The sequence below is a fragment of the Peromyscus leucopus genome, chromosome 12 (assembly GCF_004664715.2).
Source record: "Peromyscus leucopus breed LL Stock chromosome 12, UCI_PerLeu_2.1, whole genome shotgun sequence".
In the NCBI taxonomy this organism is placed as follows: Eukaryota; Metazoa; Chordata; class Mammalia; order Rodentia; family Cricetidae; genus Peromyscus; species Peromyscus leucopus.
In genome coordinates, this window is record NC_051073.1 from 34941971 (window position 1) to 34968286 (window position 26316).

The 26316-nt window shown below is 41.0% G+C and overlaps 1 protein-coding gene across 1 annotated transcript in view; it reads left to right on the top strand.

The window, feature by feature from the left end:
* Nsun3 (NOP2/Sun RNA methyltransferase 3) overlaps positions 1 to 26316 on the top strand; it is a 45934-nt gene that overhangs the window by 8114 nt on the left and 11504 nt on the right. Inside the window, exons 3-5 of the mRNA XM_028879453.2 lie at positions 5622 to 5965; positions 11760 to 11914; positions 12850 to 12971. Of these exons, the coding sequence (XP_028735286.1) occupies positions 5622 to 5965; positions 11760 to 11914; positions 12850 to 12971 (621 nt within the window). The remainder of the gene's footprint in view (positions 1 to 5621; positions 5966 to 11759; positions 11915 to 12849; positions 12972 to 26316) is intronic.

Sequence of the window (26316 nt, forward strand, 5' to 3'; positions counted from 1 at the left end):
AAATATTCTCTATACCTGCTTGCCCCACCTGTCTTCTCTCCTGCCTTGCTATTGGCCATTCAGTTCTTTATTAGACCATGAGGTATTTTAGTCAGGCACAGTAACAGCTTCACAGAGTTAAACAAGTGCAACATAAACAAAAGTAACACAGCTTAAAGTAACATTCCCCGACACTTACTTCATTAAGATACTGCTTTCCTATCAAATTTTACTTATCTTTAATGAATATCAAATTTTAAGTAAATTTGCACTGATTATTGATAATAAAATCTAGAAATTACCATTTATAGATTGAAGAGCACAGGGAAAGCAAGCACAGTACATGTGAAGTGTGTATGTGAGTGGGCATACCACAGAAGTGTGCATAAAATGGTGAATAAAAATGGATTACAAGCTGGGAGTGGTGGCGCACGCCTTTAATCCCAGCACTTGAGAGGCAGAGCCATGTGTGTAGCTAGAGTTTTCCTGCCTGGCCCACAGTCAGGACAAATCTCCGTCACCCGCCAGTCCCACAGCCGCTCAGACCCAACCAAGTAAACACAGAGACTTATATTGCTTACAAACTGTATGGCTGTGGCAGGCTTCTTGCTAACTGTTCTTATATCTTAAATTAATCCATTTCCATAAATCTATACCTTGCCACGTGGCTGGTGGCTTACCGGCGTCTTCACATGCTGCTGGTCATGGCGGTGGCTGGCAGTGTCTCTTGACTCAGCCTTCCACTTCCCAGAATTCTTCACCTCCTTGTCCCACCTATACTTCCTCCTGCCTGGCCACTGGCCAATCAGTGTTTTATTTATTGACCAATGAGAACAACAGATTTGACATACAGACCATCCCACAGCACAGGTGGATCTCTGTGAGTTCAAGACCAGCCTGGGCTACAGAGTGACTTCTAGGAAAGGCACAAAGCTACACAGAGAAACCCTGTTTCGAAAAAACCAAAAACAAAAACAAAGATGGATTGCAAGCTGGGAGCAGTGGTGCACGCTTTTAATCCCAGCACTCAGGAGGCAGAGGCAGGTGGATCTCTGAGTTTGTAAGTTTGAGGCCAGCCTGGGCTACATAATGAGTTCCAGGACAGCCCACGCAGAGAAACCCTGTCTTGAAAGATCCCCCCTCCAAAAAAAAAAAAAAAAAAAAGATTCCAAGCATTAAAATGTATTGGAAAAAGCTAAAGGATGGAAGCATATATATTCTACTTATTGAAGAATCATCAGTATATGAGTTTTATGCGAACAGTGACAGGTGTCAGGGCTCTCTAATATTCACGTTCCACTTGGTACATTTATTTATATTTGTTTATGTTGTGGTTTCTGAGACAGGAACTTGTATATATTAATTATACATAGTAGGTTTCATTACGGCATTTCCATACTTGTGCATAATGTATTTTGAGCATAGTCATACCCTTTGTTACCTTCTCTTGTTCCCTTTCCACTCCTGATGATGATTTTCTTCCCTACTGCCGTCACTTCTGCTTTCATGTCGTGTGTGTGTGTGTGTGTGTGTGTGTGTGTGTGTGTGTGTGTGTGTCCTAATGAGTATCCTTAGGATTTTCAGTTGGGACGTGGGTTACAACTTAGAGAAGCTTGGGCAACTTACCAATGGCTACAGCGATGAAGAAAATGTTGCTCTGTCTCACACTAACCATTAACTGTATCAGTCTTGATGAGTCCTTCCCCTTCCATGACAAGGTGATGTCTGGTCTGACCTTGTGCAGATCTTCTTTTGTCTTTAATTGTATTTATTTTTATTTTATGTGCATTGGTGTTTTGGAGCTACAGACAGTTGTGAGCTGCCATGTGGGTGCTGGGAATTGAACCCAGGTCCTCTGGGAGAACAGCCAGTGCTCTTAACCACTGAGCCATCTCGCCAGCCCTTGTGCAGATCTTGTGCATGTAATAACACTGCTGTGAGTCCAAGAATACAGCAGCCATGTCCTGCCCAAATGTCAGCAGCACACCTACACCCATCTTTCTCTTTCTTCTGCTTCTTCCAAAATGTCCCTTGAGCTTGGGAAGAGTGTGATAGAGACTGCCAATTATAGCAGGACATTCAGCGGTCATTTATTCTCTGTACCCTCAACAGCAATGGGTTTCTACATTCACTGTTGACCAGGGAAAAAACTAAGCTTCTCTGACCAAAGCTGATAGCAGCACTATTCTATGTTATGTGCATAAACAGTTGTATCTAGGTCATGGACTTTGAAGGGGCCAGTCAGGCTGGCTTCAGATGTACATGGTTTTCTCCTGACTGTGGAGTCCAAGAACTGGAGTACCTTCAGACTACATAGTTGTGAATCTTCGGAGGAGGCCTGGAGTCTGGAACCCAGCTCATCTGTCTCCTTGAATGTTCTAATCCTATTTGTTTATCCATCATAGATAACTCTAGAAATAGTAACTGCGCTTGCAGTGTGTGTGTGTGTGTGTGTGCGCGCGCGCGCACGCGCGCGCCTGTGTGTGTCTCTGTGTGTGTCCTGACTCCATGTCTGCCCTGTGGAAGAAGCCCTGCTGCCATATCCAGCAGTGGCAGGCTGCTACACAGGGGAGGTGTGAGTCCTATAGTGACAGACAGTGGTACTTCCCAGGGCTCGGAGGCACCAGCCTCAGCAGCTCGTGCAGGGCTTCCTTGAGTTTGTCCAGTTGTAGCTGTTCCTATGGGGCAAGCAGTAGGCCTGCCTCAGTACACCAGGATAGAAATGCTCTAGCCCTCCCCCTTAGATACTTCCAGTGCTGTAGGAGCAGGGTTTCCGGGGAACCGTTCATGCTAGACACTCAGAAAGTTGAAGCTACAGTTTAGTCTGGACTTTATAGTGGCATTCTGTCTCAAAGGATCTTTTTCTCGGGAATTCACACAGTTCTCGAGGTCTAGGTGTAGATCACAAGTTTTACTTGTTTTTTAATGAGATTTTATTTTGTCTAGTTCATAAATGAAGGAGAACAATTTCTGAAGATTTCTACTTCACCACCACAGTGCCTGTTTTTAGATCCGATCAGGCTGGCTCTCTCATCCTTAAGTCTGTGAAGAGTCCCATCTCACTAAGCCAGTGTTTTTAAATGTCACCCTGTGTCCATATCTCTAGCACGAGCCAACACCTACTGGGCTCTCCAAAAGCCAGTTCTTCCTCACACCAGTGGTACCTGTGCAGGAAGGAGCTGCTGCCCTTTTCCTGGAACTGCTTTCTAGTGTTGGTTTGTGTTAATTAGCATGTTAGCTAATAGATGAATAACAGGGGTATTCCTAAACTAACAGTCTTCTTAGACAATGTGCTTCAAAGAAAATAGGATTAATAACATTTACTAAGAAAACTCAAAGAAAATCTTAATAAATGGAAACACAGGTGGCTTGGCTTGGACAGACTGAATGCCAGGAAGGAGTTAATTCTCTCCAGTTTAAATGATTGCGCTTTCTAGATACATGATTCTTTCACTTCCTTTTTTTTTTTTTTTTTTAATTTGAGGAGGTTCTCACTCTGGCACAGTGTGATCTGGAACCCATTACAGAGCCCATCCACATTTTTTTTAACTTGAGCACTTGAGCAGTGGATTCTTAAAATTTCTTTGAAAGGATAGAAATCCAGGAATAGCTTTGGGAGTTCCGAAGGGAAGTAAGACTGTGTCCTAGGCCAAGCAGTAGAGAGTGCCCCTTATTTCTTAAGAGATGCGAGGTTGCCGGGCGGTGGTGGCGCACACCTTTAATCCAGCACTCGGGAGGCAGAGGCAGGCGGATCTCTGAGAGTTCGAGGTCAGTCTGGTCTACAAAGCGAGTTCCAGGAAAGGCACAAAGCTACACAGAGAAACCCTGTCTCGAAAAACCAAGAAAGAAGAAGAGAAGAAAAGAGAAGAAAGAAGAGAGAGAGAGATAGAGATATGCGAGGTGATGTAAGCGAGCCACTCCAGCATTGAGCAAATCTCCATCTAGTTTGGGGGATACGAGGGGGACGCACGCTCAAACGATTTGTAATGACTGTCTTGATTACACTTTGGAGCGTGTGTTAAAGCCGTAGTTCCCACAGTGTGGTCCCAGAGAACAGATGTCATCGTACCACCTGGAACCTATTTAGAAACGAGAATTTTTGCCTCTGTGTCGAGGAGATGGCTCACTGGGTAAAAGTGCTTGCTAAGCAAGCCTGACCTTAGTTCAGACCCACTGACTGCTACTGCACACATCTATAATCTCAGCAGTCCTAGAGCAAAGAAGGAGGTGGAGGAAGGAGAAGTGCCTGAAAACTGGAGGGCTGGCTAGCCTGGGCTACTAAGTGCAGCAGCGGAAATGAGGGAGACCCGGCCTCGGGGAGGGAGGGAGGTGAGTGAGTACTGACTCTCAGAAGCTGTCCTGTGGCTCCACATGGGCACTGAGGTGTGTGTGGAGCTCTACTTCTGCATGCACACCGCACACTCTCCGTGCACACCCACACACAAATAAGTAAGTCAGTCATCCGTTTTCCTAAAAAGAGACAAAAACTTGGGGCCCTATCCTGCTGAACCAGTAACTCCAAACAGGATCCAGTGGTACAGTAAATGAAATAGATGCCCCATCCATAGTAAGCGGGAGGCAATGAAAAACAAAAGCAGTCCACACTGCGGGTGTGATCGACGCTCACGTGGCATGTGTGAGTCACAGGTGTCACATTTCAATCCCGCCCTTTCTCACATAAGCAACTTCACCACCGTGAGTAGTAGTTGGAATTTATTTAATTGACCATGGTTAAAGAGGCTCCCAAATAACTCAGCCAGAAAGGTCAGCTAGTAAGTAAATTAAATGTTTCCTGCTGTGCCAGTGGTGGTGGCGTATGCCTTTAATCCCAGCACTCGGGAGGCAGAGGCAGGCGGATCTCTGTGAGTTCGAAGGCCAGCCTGGTCTCCAGAGTGAGTTCCAGGAAAGGCACAAAGCTGCACAGAGAAACCCTGTCTCGAAAAACAAAACAAAACAAAAAATTAATTAATTAATTTTACAATAAGCTAAAATAAATAAAATTGTGTTGTTAAGTAAAGTCAGGGTGGGCCACTTCCCAGCCTTATGAGGCAAAAGGAAGAGTTGGGAAGACCAACCCTCTATTAGTCAGGTTTTTATGTTGCTGTGACAGAGCAAGTTAAGGAAAAGATTGAAAAGTGACATTTATTTTGCTCATAGATTGGGAAGTGTCAGTTCATGATGGGTGAGGAAAGCAAGGTGAACAAAGCCAATCACATCATCAGGGCCTGGATGCAGATAACGGAATGGGAGGGAGGGCATGAGCTGAGGCAAAATTTACCTCCCAGGACTCAGCTCCAGTGATTACTACCTCCCATAACCAAAGCTCCTCCACACATCCAAACTTTTCAGTGCATTCCCCAATATTATAGCATAATATATGAACCGCCAGGGATTAATCTATTGATTAGGTAAGAGCCTCATGAACTAATCATCTCATAGACACATCCAGAAGTGTGCATCACTAAATCTAGTTTTTTCTTGGCCCTGTAACACTGGCAGTCCAGATTAACCATTACAGATCCTGTCTGAACAATCACAGGGAAATGGAGTGTAAACAGAGGACCATATTCACTTTATTAATTGTATAAAATCGCACTAGGTCATGATACTGATACTCATTTATTGCTCTTTTTCTCTCATAGAGATGTTCTAATATCTCCATCACTGTGGCAATACGCCATCCTCTTCAACCGATTCAATTATCCCTTTGAGCTGGAAAAGGACTTACGTTTGAGGGGCTTTCACACAATCCTTCAAGGGTCCTTACCGTATTATCCTAAATCAATGAAGTGTTACCTCAGCCGAACTCCAGACCGAATGCCGTCAGAGCGACATCAGACTGGAATCTTGAAAAAGTACTACCTCCTCAACGCTGCTTCCCTTCTCCCCGTGCTGGCTCTGGAACTGAATGATGGGGAGACAGTTCTGGACCTGTGCGCTGCTCCTGGAGGCAAATCAGTAGCTCTGCTGCAGTGTGCTTACCCAGGTACTGTCTGTTCTCACCACACCTCACATCTGTTTCACATCTGAGGAGTCCAGATACTTGGAAAGAGAAACGTGAGCATGAGTGGGCAGTGTTCGCATGAGTGTGCAGAGTTAGAAAGCCTGAGTAAGAGGTAGGACACCACGAGGAAGAAGGAAACCGATAGTTGAGGAGATCAGTGTAAAGAACATTGTTTCCCTCGTGTCTTGGCTCTATTTCGGGAGCACAGATCTCCCAGAGAATGTGAGTGAGTGCTCATAAGCTAATAGTGTAGGGTTCTGAGATTGTCATTTGCTTTTTGTGCTTAGTTTCACGGGGGGTGGCACTCGGGCTTCTCTCAGGCTATATAAGTACTCTGCCTCTGAGTTCCTTGTACTTGGAGGAGAAGATAGTATTAAACAATGGAGTCAGTTCTTTTCTGGTGACTTTATTATTGTTGCTAATATTGGTGTTAAGTCTATGGCTAGGAATCTGTCTCAGTCAGTATAGTATTTGCCATGTGAGCATAAGGACCTAATAAGCTTGGATTCACAGTCACACATTTAAAAGAAAATGTTGTGTATGTTGGCTTGTGCCTCTAATCCCAGCACTGAGGAGACCCAGGAATGTCCCCGGGGCTATGCTGGAGATCTATGGACAAAGACAGATACCCAAAGTCAACCTCTGCCCCTCTACATGCTTGCTGAGCTACATGTGTATGCACACACATGAACGTGTATACACATATGCTCACACAAAATCTATTTCATTGTAAATTACCTTCTTAATAATATAGATGATCATTTTGCTAAAACTTTTAAAACCCTAATTCATGTTTCTGTGAATGTTAGTTATTGCTAGATGAAACAGAGTTCAGTTCCAGCTCAGTTTGGTTGTGTTTTATGATCTTACTTTTATTTATTGTTCACAGAGATACAAAAACCAAGCAATACTGAGAGTTGTGCTATATTTGTTACATTGTTTGTTTAAATTCCTTCTGAGTTATAGTTGCAAACTATAGGTGCAGCAGGTATTATTTAATGATCTGTAGGTGAGCACTCTTTGAAATGTGTTCAGTTTTTCAAAAGTAAATTTGAAGTCCATTCATTTACTTGCTTAGTTATTAACACATCACTCTACCACTCTTTCAAAAAAGAAATCACTCTTTCTTTCAAAAATTTAGTGTGTGTGTGTGTGTATAAAGCAAGTGACAAAAAAAACATATATGACATGTGTGTACACACAACACACAACAAACAACAAACAACAACAACAAAACACACACACACACACACACACACACACAGGTCAGAAGGGAGCTGTGCAAAGCCAGGAACTGGAGATGGAGACAGCTGTGGGCTGCCAGATGTGCACACTCGAACTTTGGTCCCTTAAAAGAGCAGCAAGAGTTCTTACCAGCGAGCCTTGCCTGCAGCCTCTTAGTGTTTTAAACTGTATGTTTGGATGTAATGGAGGTTTCTAAACTCTAACACATTTCCTTAAGATTATGAATGAGTGAGAAGCATGCTTTTATTTGTAAAGCTGGTGAATGGACATGTGGAAAGAGATGTCTTTAGTAAGTGGATGAGCGAAACAGCGATTTGTTCAGATCCTCCAAGCTTGCCTGTCTCTTAGAAAGGTATTATTTTTCCCCCAGGACATGCATCTTCTAGCTTGTAGATTTATTTCTTTATTTTTCCTTTTGAGAACATGTGCTATTGAAATAAAAATTTTTGGAGACATTTAAAATGTGAAAAGCAGTTGTACTTGGCTGTGGTACAGATATATTGATATTTAAAAGAAAAACACTGTATGTTTTAGATTACTGCTAAAACTCTGCAACTGAAGCTCTCTTCTGTATTTTTGTTTTGGTCTTTTTTTTTTTTTTTTTTTTTTTTTTTTGGTTTTTCGAGACGGGGTTTCTCTGTGTAGCTTTGTGCCTTTCCTGGAACCCACTCTGTAGTCCAAGCTGTCCTCCAACTCACAGAGATCCACCTGCCTCTGCCTCCTGAGTGCTGGGATTAAAGGCATGGGCCACCACCACCGCCGCTGCCGCTCCCACCACCACCACCTGACACTTTCTGTATTTTGTTATAAGAAATAAAAATGAATAGACTACATTTTAGTAAGACTACATTATTATTTTTATAATTTGACTGTACCTTTGTGAAATCATTTATTCCAAGAAGTATTTGTTTTACACCCACGTTTTCTGTGTCCCTTGATGTTCTTATACTAACGCTTACAAGCTTAATAATTTTTGGTATAGAAAGTTTAATATTGTAAAATATGGGAGAGAAATATCTGAATCTATTTCCATTTTAAAAGTTACATTTTAATTTTCAACCACCTCATTTGTAGGTTTAGATACTTCACACATTTGTAGTGAGGAAGGGAATTGGCTCAGGAATCCAAAGGTTATAAACTGATAACTTTCTAGGACTTTGAAGATGGGGAAAGTCTTCATCAAGGACAGTGAACTACCAGCAGTTTTCCAAATGAAGAAGCTTTTCTTCTAAGTAGACTAATGATAATGGTTCCCTCCAAATCATTGATGTCTTCATGGTGATGTTTAAAGCCCAAATTAAGTTAGCCACACTATTCAAATGTGGAATTCAGAAGCAATGCCTAGTCAGTGCTTCTATAAGCAAAACTTAAAATGAAGGCCATACAGAATGTGCGATTTATACACAGAATTTCTTTACATCCACATTGGACATTACTCTAGGCAATGAGGCTCTTGGCTTTGGGTGACAAAAAAGTTTAAGGTAATTAAAGAATTAATTAGTCTGCTTGTCTGCCTGTTGATCTAGACAGATGTGGTATTGCTTTCACCTGTACCACAGTGATGGACTGGCTTTTTAAAATTATTATTATTATTATTATTATTATTATCATTAACACAGCTTTTGCAGTGTGCTGGTTTTCACTGAAAAAGACCAAACAATTATGATCCTAAATAGTAAAACGTGAGTTGTTTACCGGGGATGATGCAGCTTAGTGGAGTGGCATGATCAAGCTTCTCCATAAGAACTGTAGCCCTTCTAGCGTGAAATTTTCCTTGCTGTCAGCGGTAAGGTGTAGACATCTGGTTAACTTTTAGTAGTAGAAAATATTGGAAAGAACCCTTTGTTTAGTTCTACTTGCCCTTTTAGCCACTCCCTCATGTCTGTCAGAATTTTTTCACATTTCTGTGGTTTTTAGTATTATCTCTTTTTTCAACCTTTAAGGGCTCAGTCATAATATACCTCAAAGTGAATCTGGTTGCGGTTGTGTTGGATCGGATGTGACCATTGACATCTATGCATCTGGTTTCCTGTATTTTTCTCTAGATTTGGGGTGGTTTCTCATGAAGTCTGTTCTACCCCACTGACATTCTCACTTCCTTTATGAACCCCTGCAATTGCTCTTTCAATGGTAACCCCAAATTTTCACAGGCTTTCTCTATCTCTCCCCTTTCTAGTTACTTCTTTTATCTCCAGCAGTATATTTTCAAATACCGATTTCAAGGCAGCTGGCATTTTGTTGTTGTTGTTGTTTGGTCTGTTCTCTGTTGCTGCCTCCTTCCATTGCATTTAAATATTTGATGTGTTTAAGAGTTGTGTTAATCTGTCGTTTCTCTGCTTAGGTATTAACTTGCTTCTTTGGGTTTTCTGAAACTTACCAAGTTTCCCTAGAAGTGCCACTTTTAGCTCTTTCCATAAGCCAGGTGCTGTTTGCGTTATGGTCAGTTTCTTGTCTTATGTTATCCGTTAGGCTTGGTCATGATTCTGTGAATTCTGATGTTTGACCTGTGACGTAGTCTGTGCATAAACATTAGGTAGTTCTCCCAGTCTTTGGAATCTAGCTAGGTTTGTGCCTGCTCATTCAGAGTGTTTGCCGTGAGTCTGTGGGTCCTTTCTGGTACTTCAGCACTAGATGGCACCCTGAGGCTAGATTTATCCCATTCCACTGTTGCGTTTTTTGTTGCTGCTGCTGCTGGTTCAGCTGCCTGATTCCCTAAGCCGCATTTTGTCATGTATCTTCAGTAGGTACATAGGTGAGAACGAACTCGAGGAGTGTCTAAATGTAGTAGTTTGTCATTACAAACCTTACTCCAAGGCTGGGTAGGCCCGCAAGCCTCAGCTGCAGTCACTGGCCTATGGTCAGGCGATAGAGCTCTATCTGGTTCTCTGTCACACTTATTTGGTGGCTTGATGTATACCTCCCTTCTCTTTCCTTAAAAAACAAAAACCAACCTGTCTGTCTGTCTATCTATCTATCTATCTATCTATCTATCTATCTATCTATCTATCTATCTTTCCATAGATTTGTGTACATGGGTGTTGGTGGCACACATGTACTCTTCCTAGGGCACACTTGTAGAGGTCAAATTACAACTTGCAGTAGTCAGTGGTCTCCTTCCAGCATGTGCTCCTGGGGATCAACTTTCAGGGGTTCGTTGTCTCCTCCTCTGTGCCTCTGATAGCTCCAACTCAGGTTGCCAGGCTTAGTGGCAGAGCCTTTACTCGGTGACCATCTCACTAGCCCAGCACCTCCCTTTACTTGCCGTGAAGTAGACAGCTGCTCCCTCTGATTTGTCTGGAGTCAGGGAGGAAATGGGGTTGATAGTTCCATAGTGAAACACACTCCAACCCTGGATTATACACAGAGTGCACAGCCTGCTGAGACCAGCCTAGCACGCGGATACCGAGACCTACATTGCTATGTACTGTCTATTCCTTAGGTGGATTTTTGTCCACTCGTGGTCCAGAACATCGATCTCCAGCCCCAAGAGATGCTGGCTAGGTTACAAGTTCAGTTGACGGTGGCATTAGGGCAAGAGCTCTGTCCATAGGCATTGGCCTGTCCATAGTCCTTGTGGACTGGGATTGCTACAGTCTGCCTGGTGGAGGTGTGGTGGCTGCATCTACCTACCTAAGGAGAAAATACAGTCCCAGTCTGTAAGTACTAGCCCAAGTGTACGAGCTGTAAGACTGCATGGCACAGGGTTCTGTTGGCAGGTTATGCCACTGGGTTTCAAGTAAAAGTCTGGACTTCATTCCTTTCTCCTCCCCCAAAAAAGGAGGAATCTCTCATCACAGTGCCTAGAATTGGAGGGGTGTGGACAAGGACACCTCTTTCTTTTCTGCTTTCCTTAGTGCATCTCTTCTTATTCTGTGCCTCTCACCTGACTCCCCAATCTCTTAAACCAGTGTCTCTGTGGGAGGCCTCCACTTCTTGAGCCACCATATCTCAATTTCTGTCACATTTAATCATAACAACCACTATGCAAGTATGATCCCCATTTTACCACGCCACAAGGTAACGAAGGCTGTCACAGAGTTAAATAATTTTTCGGGGCTCTTAACTCACAGTTTAAGCCTCTGTTTTCCTTACTGGTAGATTGTATACTTGTCCATTTTTATTTGACACTGTATTACCTTCCTTCATTTAAAATGAATGTGTTGTCCAACGAGGAACTTTACATACCTATCAGAATATATACCGTCTACTCTCAACAGCTGGTACTTCAAGGTGAAAATTATACATGAGGTATTGGTAGTACAGCCTCTCTAGGAATCTATGTTTTCACATCCCAAATTAAACTTGATTGAATAAATGTGAGAGCTTCTGGGAGGATGTGAGGCATAAGATGGTAAATATTTTATAAAGTGTATATTTTTGTTTTTAAAGTTATCATAATGTTTACCTCTGAGCCCTATCTCTGTATAGCACTGAGGGATTGACTTTTCTGAAGTTTATTTGCTAAAAAGTACAAATTTCCCACTTGTACTGCCTTGGACTGCTTCGAACCCTTTTAATCCTTTATATCTAGGTTATCTTCTTTGTAACGAATATGATGGCCTGAGAGTGAGATGGCTGAGACAGACATTGGAATCTTTCATCCCACAGTCTTTGACAAATATAATTAAAGTGTCTGAATTGGATGGCAGAGAAATGGGAGATGCCCAGCCTGAAACGTTTGACAAGGTACTTTTATTGTACTGTGAAAAACTGACAGACTCCTAGTGATATGATATTGTGTTGCTCCATTGTTCCTCACCTTCTGCTTCCAGATGGTACACTTTCTCAGTGATCTGGGAGATTCTGATAAAGTGGATGTGGAAGCATTTTTCATTTGATGGTTAGTATGGTTCAGTGGAAACAGTGACTTTGGGTTCGGGGATTATAGAATGTTTTCTATTTTCTGGTACCTCAGAGTTACTGTGGAAATGATCAGTTATCATTTGAGCCAGTAGAAAACACTTGAACATTTTACTTTAATTCAGAATATTTCATATCAGAGTATGGTATATGAAGAAAAGCCATTCCAGTAAATTAAAATTGAATTTTTAATTCTTAAAAATAAACACTGGACCCTGGGTTTTAGCCCACAACATTGTAAAATTTTACTAGGGTAAAAAATAAAAAGAAATACTCTGATTTCAGAAATACAGTTATGCTTTCTGAAGATGAGTAACTTTTGTACGTTTTGGTTGTAGTCATCAAGAATATTAAATTCAACCAGGCATGATGGTACACCTTTAATCCCATCACATGAAAAGTAGAAGTAGGTGGATCTTTGAGTTTGAGGCCAGCTTGGTCTACAGACTGAGTTTCAGGTCAGCCAGGGGTACACAGAGAAACTCTGTCTTGAAAACCCAAAACAAAAAAGAATACTCAATTCAAATAGCAGACATCAATGCACACTTAGTCCATTAATGTTCGCTCTCTCCATTGAGACAAACACTAACATTGCATGGGAAAATTCTCTGAGCTATCAGAGACAGATATATCAAAGGACTTAGAGTGTCCTACGTTTGGGTCCCCAAGGCAGCGGTTTTATTTACATGCTGTTTGTCATGTAGCTGTTCCATAGACCTCATCCTAAGGATGTTTGCATTGTTTGTCTTTGTTTTCTCCAGGTCTTAGTTGATGCTCCATGTTCCAATGATCGAAGCTGGCTGTTCTCATCTGACTCTCAGAAGGCTGCCTGTAGGATCCGTCAAAGGAACAATTTGCCTGTCCTACAGGTAGACCTCTTGAGGTGAGGACTGTTTATTCAAAAGCTTATTTGGGTTCCTGATATAATTTAAGTGGCAGCAGCCAAGCATGGCAGGCAGGTAAATGGAAAGCTCTGTCCCCATAGCTGTTCTGATTAATTCCTGCAAAGGTTCCGAGCAAAAAATTCCAGGCCATCTCTCATGCTGTATTGCCTCCTCCCCTCAAAGTGTCTTTCAAAAAACATCAAGGAATTTGCGTGATTAAGTTGTTTTCTGACTAGTCTGTTCCAAGCCAGGGGCTTATCACCCTTTTTGACCAGAATTGGAGTGTCTTCCTGTGGACGAAGTCTGGAAGCAGTCCTTATTTTGGTAATTTTCTGAAAAGTGAACTTCCCAGGAGATGGGAGGTGTTGTTCCATTTGTCTTATGCAAGATTTTCCTCAGTTTTTCCAAACTGTAAGAGTGAGGCTTCCAGAGACTTTTCTTTTCTTTTTCTTTTTTTTTTTTTTTTTTTTTTTTTTTTTCCAGATAGGGTTTCTCTGTGTAGTTTTGGTGCCTGTCTGGATCTCGCTCTGTAGACCAGGCTGGCCTCGAACTCACAGAGATCCACCTGGCTTTGCCTCTCAAGTGTGCCGCCACCACACTACCACCGGCACAGACTTTTCTTTTTTAACTTCACATGAAATAGTCTCTACTGTTTTTTATTTCTGCCATTGCCATTACCAAGTTCTTTAATTTTTTTTCTGTTTTATTTAATGTCTTTCTTCCCATTTCGTCTCAATGTGTTGTTTTCTGCTTACTTCATTTGCAAACCTTTTCTTATTAAAGCTCTTAAATATCTAATTGTTTTTTTTTTTTTTTTATATTTTCTGTTTTCTTACAATTACTTCTTTTTTTTTTTTTTTTGGTTTTTCGAGACAGGGTTTCTCTGCATAGTTTTGCGCCTTTCCTGGAGCTCACTTGGTAGCCCAGGCTGGCCTCGAACTCATAGAGATCCGCCTGCCTCTGCCTCCCGAGTGCTGGGATTAAAGGCGTGCGCAACCACCGCCCGGCTAAATATCTAATTGTTAAATGAATATTTTTCTATCTTAATTTTACTCAGTCTACGTTTAAAATAAATTTGACAGGATTTTAAATTTTTATTTCTTCTTATTATAAGTGGGGGGGGGCATGCATACCATGGTGCATGATGCATGTATGGAGGTCACTGAACAATTTTGGGAAGTCAGTTTTTCTTCCCTCCATCCATCCCAGGTATTGCTCACAAGTCATCATTTGCATGGCAAATACTCTCACCTGCTGAGACACCTCACCTTCCCAGATTTGATGGGATTTTAAGATTCCTTCCTTTGTTTCTTCTTTCTTTCCTTTCTCACTCTTAATTTTTTGGTTACAGTGTCTTGCTATGTAACCCAGCCTAGCCTCCAACATGTTTTAGTCCTCCTGCCTCAGATATAGGCATGAGCCACCATGTCCAGCTGAAATGTCCTATGTTTGGGTCCCTAAGGCAGTGGTTTTATATCCATGCTGTCTGTCATGTAGCAGCTCCATATACCTCATCCTAATGATGTCCAGCTAAAATGTATTTTTAAGTATATTTATAATATCTGGAAATACTGATATTGTAAAAACTATCAAATGATGCAAGCCTCTTGGCTACACATCTATCCACATACCTTCTTTCTTTACAAAGCTGGACTTAAGTGTGGTTTATATGCCTACAAACTCTCTGCATCAATCTCTGTGTCTGCAGGTAAGTAAGGATAAAAAATTCATTAAAAATAGCAGGTGTTGTTATGTGCATATATTCTTGTAATATTTCAGACTCTGTATAGATCTGCTTCATTCTCAACTTATGTAAACTATTCAAGAGGAATAGTCTATTGTATTCTGTTTTCTTTCTCTTTCAAAATCATTTTTGCTTGATGTCCTTTGTCTCAGTAGGCAGGCATAATATCATTTTTCTTGATTACATTTGTATTACCTTCCAAAATATGTGATGCCAGCCCATAGTCTTAGTTACAGTTTACTTTGTTGACTGTTTGCTCTCTCTTAAAATATTTTCTGCTTTTAACATTTGTGATTAAGTTTTTTCCTTACCTGCAGTTGTATCTTCTCTATATTTTTCTTAATTTTTACTTAGCTCATCTCACAAACTTTGTGTTTTTTTAAGTTACTTATATCGTTTTACTGTATGATGAGTTCAAATGATGTAAAGTGCTATATTACAAATATATATCTAAATTGAAATTTCTCCCTAGCCTGGGACTTGTGCACTCAGTAACCTACGAGGGAGATCTCTAGACAAAGAAGTCTCATAATTTCTATTGCTTTGTTAGACCCACTGCCTAAATCAACAAAATAAAAAACAAAAACAAAGCCTTATAAATCTGCTTGTCTTCTGTCTTAGTAAATGGCATGCTGCGATGTCTATGCCTAAGTCAGAAAGCTACTCCCGTTCTTCTCCTATGTCCAATCAATCACTAAGACATTTCTGTTGTAACTGTTACATATCTGTCAGCTCCATCCAGTTCTCTCAATTCTTCACGGCCTAACCTAGATCCTACCAGTATCTATCACTGAAATGATTGCAGCTGGCTTCTGGCAGGTCTCCAGTGGTAAGCTCTTTCGCTTCATTCTGCACAGCGAAGCCAGAGCAATGCCTCTGGAATGTAAGTTAGAACCCTGGTTATTCTGGCAGGTTTAGTGTTTCCTCCTTAGCAGAAAGATTTCCAGCTCTTTAACCTAATAGTCAAGGCCACTCTTCAACCTGGCTCGCTCTTACTTCATTAACCTTCACTGTCTTAAGACTCTCAGTGTACGTGTATTTCAAGGGAGCGGCACCTCATGTAGTCCCTGTAGTTTTCAGGTCTAAGGCCAATGCATTTCCTGTTTGTTTTGCCTTAGAGTTCGAACTCATTCTAGCCTTCCCCTCTGACTAACTATTGGTTCTTCAGGAATCAGCTTTGCTAACCCTCTATTGAAGCCTCAATTAATAGTCTTTTGACATCTTTACCTTTATTAAAAATGGTGTGCCGTGTAGTGGGGAACACATGCTTTTAGTCCCAACACTCAGGAGGAAGAGGCAGGTGAATCTCTTGAGTTGGAGGCCAACCTGGTCTGCAGAGTGAGTTCAGCCAGGGCTACATAGAGAAATCTTGTCTTGAAAAACCAAAAACAAAGTGTGTGTGTGTGTGTGTGTGTGTGTGTGTGTGTGTGTGTGTGTGTGTTGGTTGAAATATTAAGGCAACTCCACGTAGTTAAAAGGGAGGTTTATTTTGTGGGGTAACTTACAAGTAAAGGGATTGGTAACAGGGTCTGGGAAAGGTGAAGTGCAGTCTAGCGGTGTTCTCTGGAGAACTCTGCTCGGTCTACCTCCAGTGTCCAGGATCCAGGAACCAAGAGAGCCGGCACATCTGGATCTCCGGTCTTCAGGGCTCCTCTCGGCTCCGCCTTCTAGGCGTGACAGTTACCAAAGCCTCAGTGGGGGTAGTACTTCCAGGTCAAAGCTGGAACAGCTACCCACTACGTGTGTGTGTGTGTGTGTGTGTGTGTGTGTGTGTGTGTGTGTGTGTGTGGTGTAGTCACTCTCCACTAGATGTTTGCCTGTGTTGATCTTTCTTTCAACAAGACTGTAAGCATCTTAGAGAAGAGGGGCTTATTCTTTACTCAACGTTCATCCCAACTGCAGTTTCACCTACTCTACTCCACTCCTCCCAGCCGCTCCACATACACATCCCCTTCCCTTAGATCCTTTGTTTCCCTTAAAAAAAAAAAAAAAAGAACAGGCCTCCAAGGAATATTGACCATTGACCGAACATGGCATAACAAATTACAGTAAGACTAGGCACAAACCCTCATATCAAGGATAGGGCAACCCAGTAGGAGTAAAAGGATCCTAAGCACAGACAAAAACATCAGAGATAACACCCCCCCACACACACACTGTTAGAAGTCCCACAAGAACACCAAGCTATGCAACCGTAATGTCTATGCAGAGGACCTAGTTTAACCCCATACATGGTCCGTGATTTCATTTCAGTCTCTGTGAGCACCTGTGAGCCCTGCTTAGTTGATGCTGTGGGTCAGCAATTAATCTTGATTCTCAATGTAGTACCCAACAAAGAAAGGAGCTCAGTTAATAATTGTTTAAAAACAGTACATTCCAACGCCTGAATACCTGGAATACACAGTTACAATTATTCTGGCCAAAGTTAATCTGATCAGAATAATCTTATAATCATTATTGTGTTGCAAGGTAATTAGGCATAAATGTAAAGCAATTTACATAATATATTTTGATTACTATAGCTTTTATATAGACAAAGCGTGCTTTTGGCTTGACTTTATGTTTTTTTTCCCCACGTACTGCATCTTCAGATCCAATAGCATTTTAGTCATTGTGAAGATCATAACATACTTGCACCTCTTATGACCTAAGAGCTGAAGCTGCTCCTTAGTAGGCATTCCACTCTCCTTCTTAACTCTCTGAACAGGACGGTGTATGCTAAAGTAGGTGGCTGTCAGTCACAATGGGTGTCATTTTTATGTCATCGGCTGTAACTGGGAAAGGCCACCACTGCAGCTGACCGTCCTTTCCATGAGCAGTGAGCCTGCAAGCCTTGCCTCTGCTTCCTAGGCTGCTCTGGAGGTAGAGTGATGAGAAGCAGCTGAAATTGGTGTCTGGCTGAGCGATAATGATGAAAAGGGCAGAGAGTCAAATGCATAAGCTGTAGACACATGGAAAAAAAAAAAGGTCCGATTTCCTGATACAGACAAGTCTTGGGGTTAGGAAGATAAGGCATACCAAACAATCTTTCCTTATCTCCCATTCACCACTTCAGAAAAGAAAAGGATTATGGTAATTTTTAAAATCAGAGATACCACTATCATTTACAAAGAAGTTTCTTTGTTTGGTATTTTTAATTTTTCCTTGCATACTTATTTTTTCAAGAAAAGGTAATAGCCATTTTATTCTGTAATATCAGATAAATGGATTTATATGCAATTTACAAGAGAGTAAATTTATACATATAAGTTTAGCCAAACTGTAAAGAATTGATAAATCCTTGCAAAGAGCGGCTAGGAAAAAAGCAAGCGTATGTTGCCTGGCCTGATACTGGGGACAAAGGATGATACTAAAAAAGGAGAGAAGCAATGGGTCCAGATGGTGAGCAAGACCTGTGCCTCAGGCTGTGAGTCCAGCACTTGTAGGGGCTGAAGCAGGAGGATCTCTAGTTCAGGCCACTCATGACTTTCCCAATTTTTTTTTTTTTTTTTGGTTTTTCAAGACAGGGTTTCTCTGTATATCTTTGCGCCTTTCCTGGGACTCACTTGGTAGCCCAGGCTGGCCTCGAACTCACAGAGATCGCCTGGCTCTGCCTCCCGAGGGCTGGGATTAAAGGCGTGCGCCACCACCGCCCAGCCCCAGATTTTTTTTTTAAATGATTTCTTAGATGGGTAATCTTCATAGGGTTTAGAATTTTCGCTTTTGAAAATTAATGATCTCTAGTCATATATTAATATTGCACATTTTATGTGATGCATAAATTAAAAGTGGTGTTTTGTTTAGCGGAAGATTTTTATTTTATTTCTAAAAAGAATTTTTAGTATATGTACGAGTTGTTTGGTTTTTGTTAGTAGAGGTGTTCTGTGGTGCTGAAGATCAAACCCAACCGAGCCGGGCTCTGTCTTAAGTACTTATATTCTCTTACAAAATCATTTAAAAGCAAATCTATGTATAGTATTAGATGTAATCATGACAATAGTAATTTAACCTCCTGTTTTTACTGTTGATGGCTAAAAACATGAACAGCACAGTGATGACAGAGGACAGATCCCCAAAGCATACGAGTTGATGGCAAATGTAGCAGGTACTCTGGTCTATGTGAAAATCTCTGTTGAGTTTTTCAAGGATGAACATACACGTTATATAAAACTCGAGCACACAAATAGCCCCTAACCCAGTCTGTCTCAACCTGCCTGTGGATCATGACCCCCTTGGCAAACCTCTGTCTTCAAAACTATTTACATTATGATTCATGATGGTGGCAAAATTATAGTTAGGAAGTATAGCAATGAAAATAATTTTATGGTTGGGGTCAGCATAGCATGAGGAATTTTATAATAATATAAAGGGTTGAAGCATTAGGAAGGTGGAGAACCAGTGCCCTAAGATATTCTTAGAATACAAGACTGAAGAGCAAGAATTAAAGGAATATTTGAACAGAACCCAATAATTCATAGGCTGCTGTTTAAAGTATACCTCTATTGTTGCTTGTGAAAATTCTTTCCGAGCCATCACTGCTGGTGAGTGCCGTGTGTATGTACATTACTCAATATAATTCTGTCACTCCATTTACATTTCAATATCTTCAGAAGAATACAGAATGGAGAAATATGCTGAAAGTGATAAACATGGTATCTTTTTAGAAAGTGGTTTGGATATTTGTGCAGGAGAAGTTTACATGATTTGGGCTTGGGAAAGTACTAAGTGGAGCGTATGATTTATCACAAAAATATAGGTATCTTATTGCAGTAATGTATCATGTCATCCGTTTCCTAGAAGAAAATCAATCACACATAAAATACTGACCCCTTCTGGTTTTCTTTTCTCACTACTTGACAAGTAAAATTGAATTTGAGAACTCATTGAAAGAGGAAGTTTAGCTTATTGGGTAATGTTTTGAAAATTTGTATAAATCATCCAGATAACAAGTCTTAAGAAGTGGTGCGCTGACAGCAAGAATTGTGTTTTAAAGGAAGCAATAAAGAAATCACTAACATTTATTCTCTGATGCTCTGGAGCTGAGAGACTCCTAGTGACTTGGAGTATGGGCCTTTATCATTTATCAATACAGTGGCCAAAATCAGTCCGGATGTCCAAAGAATAATCATAGGCTGCATGGTACATCAGTATGGGAGGTCTCCTTCACTGTTTCTGCTGTGAGGTATTTATCAATACGGTGACCAAAGGCAGTCCGGATGTCCAAAGAATCATCATAGGCTGCATGGCACATCAGTAAGGGAGGTCTCCTTCACTGTTTCTGCTGTGAGTATTCTGCTCCCTGAGTTCCTATAAGTCCACCTTACATGTTGTCATCACATGCTTAGTCATTCATGTTTGGAACCCAGAAAACAAAAGCAAACTATTCCTGCAATAACAGTAACCCTGACTTTCTCCCTCCTTTTCTTTTCATTTTTTTAAAGTTAGGGTTAGAAACCAGAGCTCCAAGGTTAATCATCTGTAATTTGGCAAAGGGAACCTTGGTTTTTTTGTTTTGTCAGGTTTTTTTTGGTACTGAGGATCAGGCTCAGGGACTTCTGCCTGCTAGGTCCATGCACCCCTGCTGATCTCTAGTCCTCAACCCTTCCATTTGTCTTCTTCAGTGGTAGTTGTCCGAACTTCTGCATTAAATGAAATTATACAAAATAACTTCAGGAGAAATCAAATCCTATTGTTTGTAGCTATTGTGTTCACTCATAAATGAAAACTTACTGTGGTTTTTAGTTAGTAAAAATGTCTCTAGTACAATGAAATACAACCTGAGCATAGTATTTTATCAGTATTTATTAATTGATCAAGCATTTGTTAAATATCTACTTTGTATGGTACTTTGCCAAGCACTGTAAGTAATAAAATATGTAGTTTTAATGTTCTCAGGAAAACATCAGAAAATGTAATAAAGGTTGTACTAGAGAAAACAGCTAGAGGGCAGGTAATACAGGAAAAGCAGTGCCTTACACACGTACAAATAAACAAGTGTACCGTCACAAAGAAAACTGAGGCTGTGTTATCAGTATTTACTATTAATCTATTCCCCACCACCACCACCTTTACTTATTTTGAGCCACATGTGCATGTGTGGGGGCCAGAGGGCAAACGTTTTGGAGTTCTAGGATTGAACTGAGGTTGCAGTCTCGATGGCAAGTACCTTTCCCTAGAGAGCCATCTTACTGGCTAACACTTGTTTCATTCTTTTTCCACACTGTTTGTTCTTGAGCCAGACTGTGTACAACCTAATTTTTTTTTTTTCATTGCTAAGGATCAAATCCAGGACCTCGGCCATGCTAGGCAAGTGTTCTATTCCTGGCCTTACCCTCAGGCCTCTACTTAAATGTTTAACTGTACCTTTGATTAACATTTCATTTAAAAGCCCTATTATATAATAGCTGAAAATAGCTCATTATTAGGGAACTACTGAAGTAATATTTTTCATTATGTGACTTCATTTTATAAAAATATTGTGTTAACTGCTAATAATTTCATTCATTGTATTTTGACCGTATTCAACCCCAGTCCTCCCCCTTAGCTCCTCCCAGGCCCTCCCCCACCTCCCTCCACCTAACAACTCCATGTCTTCTTTGTTTATTCCGTGACATAGTGGCTTCAGGTTGTGCTTTCCATTTGCTTCTCGGCATGGGCCAGCCACTGGAGCTCGGTTGACCTACCAGGAGCACCGCCTTAGTACAGCTGACTCTGTCTCTCCACGGCAGCCATTAGTAGTCGGTAGCCCTAACCATGCCTCTAGAGAGTGGCGGAAGTGTGCTCCACAGCACCAGGCTTTGACCTTTCTCAAGTGCTACCTGGTGCCTCATAATCTTCCTTGAAGCCTCTCTCTATCGGGAACAACTATTCCTTCTCCTGACAGTTTGACTAGATTAGTGCACCCTGTTCATCACAGTACCCTGCAAAGCTTCTTCCATCAGAATCATGCTATGGCACTTGACCCCATTCTACCATTCACTATAGACACCTGAGTTTACCATGCTGTTGACCTAAATGGATTCACTAAAATGCCATCACTAAGCCTTACAGGCTTTTAATTATCTTATAATCTGGCCACTGCAGGAGTCAAATGACTTCTTTCTTTAAGAGGAGATCATTGTTTTTCTCTAAAGAATGATTCAGGTCAATGTGACTCTGCTCTGTAAAGACATAGGGATTCTACAGCATTGATTCAGGGATCGTCTATAAAGATATAGGGATTCTACAGCATTGATTCAGGGAACGTCTATAAAGAAAGACATAGGGATTCTACAGCATTGATTCAGGAAACATCTATAAAGACATAGGGTTCTAGAGCACTGGTTCAGGAAACATCTTGAGGGAGTATATAAGATGATCTTTAGAGCCCCTTAATTTGCACCTAAAATATAGCTATATGTGATACCTTTAAGTAAAAGCATAGAATTTTATTTAAAGACCATTTCTTTTTTAAAATAAGATTTTAAATTAAAGACCGTTTCTTATTTAAAAAAAAAATAGTATTTCAAAATCATTGCTGAACAGTTCTCTGTTGACAGATGTGTTCATCAAGAGCCCAAATTGAATTGGTCCTGATGGTTTTCTTTTCTTTTCTTTTTAAAATCTTATGCATTTAAGAAGTGCTTTGAGAGCCGGGCGGTGGTGGCGCACGCCTTTAATCCCAGCACTCGGGAGGCAGAGGCAGGCGGATCTCTGTGAGTTCGAGGCCAGCCTGGGCTACCAAGTGAGCTCCAGGAAAGGCGCAAAGCTACACAAGAGAAACCCTGTCTCGAAAAACCAAAAAAAAAAAAAAAAAAAAAAAAGAAGTGCTTTGATCAAACCCACACCTTAGTCTCTCCTGCCCAGCTCTTGCCAGAAACCCTCATCACGTACAATCACCTTAGTCTCTCCTCTCCATCTCTTCCCAGAACCTCCCCCATCACACACACACACACACACACACACACACACCATTCTCTCCCATCCAGTTCTTCCCAGAACTCCCCCAGCACACATAAACACCTTAGTCTCTCCTGTCCATCTCTTCCCAGAACCAACTCCCACCCCACTCCCTACCCCCCACCCGTCACACACACAAACACCAGTTCTGTTGATTTGCTTGAAGATTTGTAAAATTGTCTTTCTGTAAGTGAGACTTCACCGGTAGATCAAAGGCCCTATCTTGAAGTTTGGCAGACTTAATGTCGTGTTGCCACTCTTTTCTAATTTAGGCAGCATAATCTTAAATGTATTATATCCAGTCTTAAGCAGAGAACCTTTAATACTTAACCCCCTCTCTCATACACATATTAACGAAGTAACTAAGTTTGCAAAAGATACACAAAACTTGCCATCATCAAGTGGAAAGTGGTAATAAGTGTGTTAAAGCTTGTCCTTTATAATCTGCTTCAGGAATATCTGATGCCATTTCTGTGTTCTTCTAGTACAGTGTAAGAAATGCCCTTCTTCCAAGTGACAACTTACTGCCAGAAGAGAGATGGTTAATTATCAGTGTGGTTTCGTTCTCACACTGACAAAAGTCTGGCCACTGGGCATGGTGCCTCTGAAATAGCAAGCTTGGTCCTGTTTATTTATCTTGAATTTACAGAACTTCTCTGATAATAAACAGTTTGCTATCTAGAAATCTGATTACTTACTCTGAGCACAGTGAAGGGTACCCTCAAGGCTTGTAAAATAATACTTTTAAAACTGATGATAGCATGGGATAGCTATCAACCTAGAAATATCTGTGTTTTGATGCTTATAGTACCTGAAACTTAATTTCAGATCTGCATTTATTTGATAGATCTTGCATGAGCTCCAACTTTTCACCTTAATGTTTCTGTGGTCGTAGTGCATAATCACGCAGGGATATTTGATTTGCTTCCCTGCCCAGGCTGCTGTTTTCAGCAGCAACAGGAAACTGATAGAGGAGGGAATGATAAGAAACAGGCAGTGGGAAGGAAAGAAATGAGAGCCAGGGAAAAGGAACAGAAGCAGGAAACTGGGAAAGGAATACTAGAAGCTGCCGGTGTACCATGAAAGAGACAGACCCAGGGTGGAGAGGTAAAAGAAATAAAAGCCGCCCCCCAGTCCTAGGGAGACAAAGGGTGGATGCACAGGAATTGGACATTTGGGCTGGAGGTTTAAAGGAGCCCTGAGAGTCAGTTCAGGGATTCTTTTGCAATTTGTCAAAGCATAGAATAGTGATTAAATTGGTTCTGTTACTCCATCAAATTAGGCTAATATCTTCCTTTAAAAATGAATCTATTTTTAGGTCAAATTGTCCTCCCCACCATTTTTAAATGTATTGTTAGATGTCTCTTTTCTTAATAAAAAGGCAAGATCTGAGATAATTAGTATTTAAGATGACTTAATTGTATTTTTGGTATTACATATCTCTTTTAAAGCAATAACCATGCTTTTTTATGGAGTCCAGTTACTTAGTAAAAGTTACCAAATAGGGGCTGGAGACATGGTTCGGTGGTTATGGATGAGTACTGCTCTTGCAGAGGACTAAAGTTTGGTTCCTAGCACCCATGAGGAATGGCTTCCAATTCCTGGTAATTCCAGCTCCAGAAGATCTGACACCCTCCCCTGGCCTCCTCAGGTACTGCACTTACATGTACAAACCCACAAAAAGATAGCCACTTAAACACATAATGAAAAGTAAAACCTTTAAAAACAGCAACAATACCACTTTACCAAAAGCAAAGCCACATTGCTTTTAGTACAAGCCCTCCCTTAACTGATTGTTTTTCTTACTGTGGGGCTTACCTGAAACCCATATTGGCATGAGGAAAACCCTTTTTCATTCAAGTGTTACAAAAACCTTTTTTTTTCCCCAAGTGAAGCTTATGGCCTCTGTTATATTCACCTCTTCTGCAGCATAAAAGTTAGAGGCTGTTGAGCTATTCTCTAATCAGAATTTGTGAATGTTTGCTGAAATTAAGTACATCCTTATGTTTAATGTTGAATATTTTTTCATGATCTCCTTCTTAAAGTAACATCCATTCATTTATTCTACTATATTTTATAACTATAAGCTAAGTATAGTGGTTCATACCTGTAATCCCAGTATTCAGGGGCTTGCATGAATTCTATACCAGCCCGACTATATAGCAAGTACCAGAGTTTCATAGGAAGACCCTGTCTCAAAGCGGAGCAGTAAATACATGGACACATGCAGCATGATTATAACAAAGCCGCATTTCAAAAAAGCTGACAATATGTTGCCTGGGGAAAATGTACTAGGGAATTTCATAGTGAAGTTTTCCAACACTATGCATACTTTGCAGCAGGTTTTGACAGATGAATCAATGTTCACCTGCTTTAAAAAAAGGAGCATGATTTTGTGGGGGAAACTTACATAAGTCTTAAAACTAAGCCTATAGAAAGAAGCAAAGCATAACTTTAATTCCATGACTAGCTGTTTAGTTACACAGTGGTGTCTGTCTGGCTGCCTGGGAGCAATTTTGGCTAAAGACGAATCTCCCCAAATGCTGCAGGGATGTAGTCTGAGAATTAGATCCCATCCACTTATTAGAGTTGGTTACGTAGGCTGGACTTGAACTAAGCAGGCTGACTGCACACGAGATGGGGAGAACCCACGAGGATGAAGAGAGAGCCATCTCATTTCCAAAACCTGTGTACATCTCTTGTCACTCTTAAGCTTCTAATTTTAGTGGTATTAGAGATCTGTAGAGGAGCGGTTGGATTCCTCCAAGAGCTAAATGGTCCAGAGTTAGAACTCAGGTTCTCAGAACTAGAAGCCGAAAGATTCCCTGTGATTCCAAAAGGAAGTATGCACAGCTGTTATCCTCTACCTAAAAGTTGAACCCATGGACCTGGGGTTGTGCACTTTATGGAGTCATGCCAATTAGATAACTCTATGAAGAGATGGAAAATGTGAATTTAAAAAATGTGATCATTGGCCCTATTAGCTAGGGTTCTCCAGAGAACCTGTATGGAATTAGGAGGTTAGTAAGTCCATAATTTACAGGGTAGACCAGCAGGCTGGAGACCTGGGGAAGAACCCACATTGCTCTGTGAGTCCATCACAGTCTCTACAGAGTTTCTTCTTTAAGTGAGGTCAATGTTTGGTTCAACTCAGTTTTTCAACTAATTGTTCAAGTCCCACCCATATTAGGGAGTGCAGCCTGCTTTATTAGTCTCTCAATTCAAATGCTAATTTTATTTAACCTCTCCACCCTCACAGATATGCTTAGAATAACATTAAACCAAATATCTGAGCACAGTGTTCCAATGAAGTTTTCCAAAGACACGAGTTACCATTCTAGCACTGTAACTGGTAGCTTTGTAACTTATTCCCTGCTTATTATACCATTATGACATTTTAGATTCTGCTATAGCAGCTCCAGCATAGTGCCAGATTCAGTAGTACTGAAGGTATTTTTCTCCCTGATAGAACAGAGAAAAGATACTTTATGTAATGGCTTCAATAAATAATAACTTAAGTAAGCTTCTCAAAGCAGTACTGCCAACCAGTAGACAGCCAGGTTCCACAGTCATGAGAGCCTGATCCCACCGGGACAGCCAATCTGGTTCTTACCATTTAATTAGAATTCACCTTGTAGGATGACGGAGTAAACAAGCATAAGTAACAGTGTACACACAGGGTC